Source organism: Pinus tabuliformis, chromosome 8 (assembly GCF_031772625.1).
Source record: "Pinus tabuliformis cultivar Carrire ecotype Pingquan chromosome 8, CPIR1, whole genome shotgun sequence".
NCBI lineage: Eukaryota > Viridiplantae > Streptophyta > Pinopsida > Pinales > Pinaceae > Pinus > Pinus tabuliformis.
The window spans coordinates 1091428379-1091436125 of record NC_142294.1 but is presented as its reverse complement, the minus strand read 5'-3'; the positions used below and the strand labels follow the sequence as shown (position 1 = coordinate 1091436125).

The 7747-nt window shown below is 38.9% G+C and overlaps 1 protein-coding gene across 1 annotated transcript in view; it reads left to right on the top strand.

Moving 5' to 3' along the window:
• Positions 1 to 6187: 6187 nt before the first annotated feature.
• LOC149239151 (UvrABC system C protein, putative (DUF3411)) overlaps positions 6188 to 7747 on the top strand; it is a 158533-nt gene continuing 156973 nt past the window's right edge. Inside the window, exon 1 of the mRNA XM_089373334.1 lies at positions 6188 to 7072. Coding sequence (XP_089229460.1) covers positions 6518 to 7072 — 555 coding nt within the window. The 5' untranslated portion in view covers positions 6188 to 6517. The remainder of the gene's footprint in view (positions 7073 to 7747) is intronic.

Below are 7747 nucleotides of genomic sequence, written 5' to 3'. Positions count from 1 at the left end.
TAGAAGAGGGGTACCTTTCAAATTCAATCGGACATGGTTGCAAAATGATTCTTATACCTCTATGGTCAAAGATATTTGGAATTGACCTATTAGCTCCAAACATAGGTTAGCCATGGACAATATCATTTATAAACTCAAAAGCCTAAAAAGTCGGACTGGAACATGGGAGAGACTTAGGAATTGACGATTTTTTTGGCTAAGATCTACGAGATTTTGAAGGTCTTTGTTACATAGCCGCCTTCCAAACAGATTCTAAGCAAACTAAAATTTTTTGGAAACTAGGAAGAAGCAGATCTTGGAAATCCAAGAGGCCACGTGGAGGTTGAAGAGTAGAGCCATATGGATTAGGAAGGGAATCATAACACTAAGTTTTTCCACCACTATGCAAATCTGATGTAGGAGCATTGGCTCTCAAAGAGCAAGCTCGAAGTATCTAGTCAGACCTAAGGGTCCAGACGTTAGCCAAAAAGGGGCCATTGTAAAATTTCATGTAAAACAATATTTATTTCTTAGCAAGCGTAGATAGGGAATCTACTTAGTGGTTCATTTAACATTAAGGCTGACTCAACCATTATTAGTTTTTAAATTAGGCAAACAAATCAAGTTAGGATTAGTTAGGAACTTGTTTGAAGAAACTATTGAGCAACTGAAAAGTAACTAAGGAACAAGTCCTCAACTATAAAGAAACTGCTAATAATGTATTGAAAAGAAAAAAAGAGGGAAGTTGGATAAGTTAGTTAGCTAGCCAACCAGCCAGTCAGCCAGTGAGAGTGTGACTGTAAGCCTACGGGCAGAGTGTGAAACAGAGGCCACTGATATTGAAGATCAGGCCTAAGAGACAGAGAGTCTCGATGTGTAATCAGTTGTTTATGTATATATATATAGAGGTTTATTATAGAACTGTGTAAGTGTGTTTCGAATATTGAACGATGTGTGATGAGTGAATCAGAATTCTGTTAATAGATGTGTGTATACAGGATTCGACGAAACATAGAGAAGAGGAAAGCGAGGCAGAGGATCATGACGGATCATTGAATCCATTCGAAGGAAGGTTCAAAGAAATGCTTTGGACATATAGTGATGGAAGAATCACACAAAAGTTAAGCTTAGGAGGAATGCGTAGCGGAACAGCCAAAGACCCAGAACATTGAAGAAACATGAAACACAGAGGAGACATTGAAGAATAGCGAAAAACCCAAGTATGAGATTAAGGAAGAGTTGAAGAATCGGTGCACTGGGACTGTGGGATCCAACAGATCAACAATTGAAATTAGATCGCAGAGAAAGGATAGTTGGAAGCGCATCACAAATTAGTAAGTGAATGAAACCCAACCTTAAGCAAAGCCCGATTGCGATCAAGCGATATCAAGCGTGGACCATTGGATCAAGAAGAAGATCAACGACAAAGATTAATTTCGCATCGGAATGTTTCACTGATGAATGAACTAACCTCGGCCACAAGTGATTGCGATATGCGATTGCTCCGATGCGATTAATGAAGTGATCGCATTGCAAATATTCAGTGGTGCTGTATCGGACTTAAACAAATGCGACAAGTGATATGGGGCGGACCCGATAAGGTTATAAATGTGGTGTATATATTTGAAGTCGGAAGGTTGTGTTAATCACATATCGAAGGAGAAGAAGAAAGAATGTGTTAATGAGACCCACAAAGGATGGCGATTGCGATAGTGATAAAGGGAGTCTCGGTAAAAGCGGAAAGGTACGTTTACGTGATTTCTATTATATAAACATTATAATAGAAATAGCACCGATAAGGGTTATGTGGTTTAAGTCCAATATAACCAAAGATAAAGAGTGGGGTTTGGTTATATATGTGGGGGCATAAATATTAATCGAAGGTTTAATAAAGAGGGTCGTAATCATTGATAAATTATAGATTTTACTTGGTAGAGAGTCTAAAATTCCTGGGTCAAATATATATATATATATATATATATATAGATATGCATAGTTATATGTATACTATGGGTATACGCGGGTTATCCCTGCGTCAAAATCTAAAGAGGAACCGTAATGCCATTTGTAATATCATTGGGGAAAATGGTAACATGGTATACTAAGATGAGGAGATTTGAAGGGAAGCGATCATATTTTTAAAACCTTGTTTACTGCCAGGGAGGAGACAAATTATGAGGACCTTTTATGGGGAGTGGAGGAATATCCCATCATGTTCGACATTGCGACAAATGAGGCCCTATACAAGCCGATTTCGATGGAAGAACTCCTTTCATACCTCAAATCGTTTGCAAGAGATAAATGTCTAGGCTCAGATGGATGGACGGTGGAGTTTTTTCTACATTTCTTTGATATTATGAATGATGAATTACTAGCAATGGTATAGGAGTCCAGAATCGATAGGTCAATCTCCGGGGCAATTAAGTCCACCTTTATTGCATTGATTCCGAAGGTCTCATACCTTTCCTCTCTTCCTTGATTTCTGACCTATCTCTTTATGTAATATTACTTACAAGCTCATTTTCAAGATTATTGCGGAGAGGATAAAATCTTCCCTCTCAACACATATCTTTGGCAGCCAATTTGGCTTCCTGCCAAATTGGTCCATTCACGATGCTATAGCCATCTCCCAGGAATGCATCAATACCATGCATATGAAGAAAATTGATGCGGTGGTGATGAAGATTGATCTACCCCTGGCTTATGACAGTGTTGACTAGACTTTTCTACAGACAATTTTATAGAAGCTTGGACTTTCTATCTTTATTATTGAATGGATAATGGCGTGTGTTTCACACACTTGGCTAGAAATCCTCATAAATGGACTCCCCTCTGTCTTCTTTCGGGCTGGTCGAAGGTTGCGCCAGGGATGCTCCCTTTCTCCGCTTCTCTTCATACTGGTCATGGATGGGACTAATCGAAAGATTAATCAAGCAAAGGCGAGTGGATGTTTTTGGGGTGTGAAGATGCTCAGTGAGGTATGCATCACACATTTATTTTTTGTTGACGATATTTTAACATTTGGTGTGGTGCCTGTTGTGGAATGGGAGGCTTTATCCCACATTTTTCGCCTCTTTGGTTTGACATCTGGCTTGAATTCCAATGGGCACAAGTCAATTCTTATTCACTCAAATGGGAGTATTATTGTGACTAAACAAATTGTATACCTTTTTGAGGTTTCCTATAAACAGTTTCATGATGGATTCATGTATTTGGGATATAGGTTGAAGCCAAACAAGTACCATCTACGTGAATAGCATTGGCTATTGCAAAAATTTAGAAAGAAACTTGGATGTTAGACACACATAACTCTTTCTCTAGGAGGCAGATTCATCCTGATACACTCAGTTTTACAACAGATGGTTGTCTATTGGATGCACCTTTTTGCTCTGCCTTTGCACATTAGCAATAAGATAAATTCACTAATGGCTCATTTTCTGTGGTTTGGACTGGAAGGTAACAAGAAATATCACTTAATAAAATGGGATGATATCTCCAGGCCTCGCGACATTGATGGATGGGGAATTTTAAATGTTAAAACCTTTGGAAAATCACTAGTTATTAAGTCCATGTGGATATTTTTGTTTAGCGAGGGCACTATTCAGAGGATTTTCAGAGGCAAGTGCCTTAAAAAAGTGTCTTTTACAATATGGTTCTACAGAGGAGAAATTGGCATAAAACAAAGCTCTCTTACATATGGAGGAGTTTCCAGAAAGCCAAATTATCCTTTCTTCATCGCATTTGATGGGCCTTTAGAAGGGGCAATCAGATTCTCATAGGAAGAGACTGCATCATGGGTGTTAACAATGATGTGGGACTTCCAACATGTGTTATGGAAGCACTACACCAACGAGGTCTGATTTACTTGGGGTAGGTGGTCAATGGATGGCGTGGGGTACAACCGATTTGGAAGGAGACAACACAACTCAACATGGACACATGATAGAATTTTGAAATGAATTTGTAACTAGTTTAAGATAGGTTGTTCTATGCAGGAATTTAATCGGAGATTCCCTCACCTGGGAGGGGTGACAAATAAACCAACCAGTGGTGGTGACAGATGTCTATAAACATCTCTCGTTGCAGGGTCATGAATACGCTCCTTGATCTTGGTTCAGAACAATTTGGAAGTCAATTGTGCCATTGAAAGTGATTTTATTTTGATGGCTCGTATGGCGGGATCGTATCCTTACTTGGAATAACTTATGCAAACACGACTTCATTGGTCCGTGCTGCTACGTCCTATGTCGGGCAAGCGAAGAATTGGTATCACACATGTTCCTACATTGTAGTTTCGCTTTACATGCCTGGTCTATTATATTTTCTTCTTGCATGTTGCCCTTCAGGACATTTTTATCCATAGAGCATTGTCTGAGATGGAGTGCTGTTGGGAGTGGGACCAGTTCCTATATTACCTTGTTCACTCTTTGGGAAATATGGAAGGCTCGCAACCACTATATTTTTCATGGGCAACCTGTCCGCGTTCACCATGTATGTGCAAAAATTATAACATGGATCAATCATATGGAACCAAAGAGTCCTCGCATCTGGGACTTGTCCAGGTATCTCTCACCCCCTCACATTATTTTACCAGTGGGATACTTTGATGGAGCGACGCAAAGGGGCAAATGTGGGTGTGGAGGGTGGCTCCGCTTGGATGTGCATACATGTTACAGGTTGCATTGGAGTGTTAGATGCGGTACAAACACCAGGGTAGAGATGATTGCCCTCTGGGGCTTGTTGTGGTTTGCCAGAGGAAAAGGGATACAAAACATTCACATTTTCGGAGATTCACAGACCATCATCGATGGTTTTAAGGGAGCTTCACGGTTTGATCCACTAGACCTTCAGGGATGGAGGGAGCACATATATGCTTTACTTGGTCTTTTTGGGAGCTATACTTTGACACATATATTCAGGGAGGCTAATCTGGTTGCCGATGGTCTCTCAAAACAGGGATTGCATGACCCATAAGGTATCATGTTCTACTGTACCACCACGGAAGGCAACCGACGGGAAGAAGGACAAATTGACATTCTGTAACTGATGGATTTTTGTGTGTTTTTATGGCTCTTTTTATGATGTTTCTTTGCTGAACCTTTGTGGACATTTGAGGTGGCAGGATAAATATCTTTTGAAAATGATTGTTTTTGCTATATGGTGAGGAGTGATATGTTTTTAAAATCTCCATTAAAATGTCTGTAGATGTTACTTTTTCAGATTGACTTGGCTGAATTTTCAGCGGATGCAAACTTACATATAATTGGGTTTATTTTAATATATATAAATCTAGTTAGTTTTTTTTCTTCTTAAAAAAAATATATATATATGCCTTCTTAAACTTAACATATATATATATGCCTTCTTAAACTTAACAGTCAAATCAAATTATTATACAATTTATTTATTTAAATAAGATATTCCTAAATCAATATTAATACAAAGATAAAATAGTTGATTTTGAATAAAACTATTTAAATGTCCTGGTATAATCCATCCCACCAAATTTCAAACAAAAATATTTAAATTAACCAATATTTTAATATTATTAAAATATGAGATAGCTGATTTGAATAGGATTGTGTCGGTTTCCTAATACAATCCAACCAGAGTAAAAAAAACCATTGATTTAAATTAAAAAACGATATTTGATACAATCTTTTATGTATTATAAAAAAAAACCATTGATTTAAATTAAAAAACGATATTTGATACAATCTTTTATGTATTCTACAAAAAATAAGTACATAGTTTAGTTAGTCAAATGAATGTGGCAAATAATTGAAATATTTATAATGTGAGGTATTAAAATATAAGTGGGCGATGCCAGGATTGACATGCATGTTCTTATAATAATGTAAAACTGAAAATAATCTTACAAATCACTTCTCTATGCAAATTATTCCATGAACGCTCCATGGTCTTTGTTCCTTTCAGACTGAAATCAAACCATAATATGCTCATCATCTTCACTCAAAATTACACTTAATTCCAGATGAAATGAATGTAAAATCTTTGTTCCTTTTCACACTGAAATCAAACCATGATATGCTCATCTTCACTCAAAATTACACTTAATTCCAGATGAAATGAATGTAAAATATGGAGGCTAAAAACAATGTTCAAAGCGTCATGGGAATCGAGTGGAAGAACAAACAAGCAGATATTGTTTTAATTGGATCATATCAGCAGATCTTGATTTAATTCTCCTCCACAGTTGGAGTTGTAGATGATGACAGCCCTTATCCTGTGGGGCGCATGGATGGCTTTAATGGCTACATTTTACTTTATCTTTCCTTCACGTACGACGGGAGGTTGAGATCGAGTCATCCAGTCGGTAGGTAAGTGGGTCGTTAGATTAGGTGACATGGGACTGCACGACAGCTAATCAATCGTATATTCAAAGGAAGAAGAGGAATAGGAATGGTTGGCTCTGAATATAGATATATATTGACACACAGTTCTCTGTGTGGCTTCCTATATTGGAACTAACCGAACCCTAAAAGGGAAGCCTGACTGAAGGCTGTTGCAATTGGCAATGGCTGTTTATTTGTCGACTTGTCCGGCAGTCGCACGGGCCGGGTGGAACTCGTGCGCATTGTATGATTATCACTCCCATAGAGCATCTACACCTGTCAAGAGGCGGAGGTTAGGCTTGCCTAATAGCTCTGGAGGAAGAATTAGCTCTCAAAGTCTTGGTCCGAGGGCGGAGGGTCGATGGAGAAGAGAATTTAAAGTTGCCTCTACAGCTACAGGGGGAGGGGCAGGAGATGGGAGTGGGAGTGGAATTGGGAGTGGCGGTGGTGGAGGAGGTGGTGAGGGGAATGAGAGCGATAATGAGAAGAACAGAGAGGAAGCGATGCTGGCGTTGGCAGCATTGGGGAAGACATTGGAGACCATTCCAGGTGATTTGGCGGGGGCAGTGACAGAGGGGCGTGTTCCTGCTGCCATTATCAATCGATATGCCGAATTGGAGAAATCGGTCCTGTTTCGATGGCTTCTTCAGTTTGGAGGATTCAAGGAACGCTTACTCGCTGACGATCTCTTCCTCGCAAAGGTTGCCATGGAATGCGGCGTCGGCATTTTCACAAAGGTATTTATCATTTCTATTATAAGGATTCTTGATTTCTATTTCAACATCTAAATTTCTTTTCAATAAAATTCAGGTAAAATTCATCCGGATAAAAACCTGTTAGACATTGCAGATTGGTACATCGCAAGAATGAATGCATATTGGTGCATCACGTCAATGGTCCGGGCAGGATTTCTGAGGGGTGCACCTCACAATGTATGTTATTGCATATTGGTACATCACAAGACTGTAAATCACAAGGCCAAAATTATCCACCCCTCAGAAATCCTCCCTTGATCCTTGCAAGTCCTGTTCCGGGCAGGATTTGCAAGATTTTAGGCAGAGAACCTGTCACTTAAATATTTATGTCCTAGGCAGGATTTACAGTGTTCTGGCTAGGGAATCTGTAGCTTCAATATTGAGGGCAAGATTTCTGAGAGTACACATGTCACTTCAATGTTCCATGAAGGATTTATGAGGAGTGCATAATGTTGACCTGCTATATTGAGGTTTTGCATGCTGATATATCTTGTCAGCATCAAAATTTCCATTAATAAAAATAGAAATTTTACATCAATCTCCATAATCATTATAAAACGAAAGACAGAACAATTGTCCTACTCTGCGGGCATATGTCAACATTGATCGATTTATGTCAATGGAACTTGACGGGAGGATATTCTCCATCCCATCGGG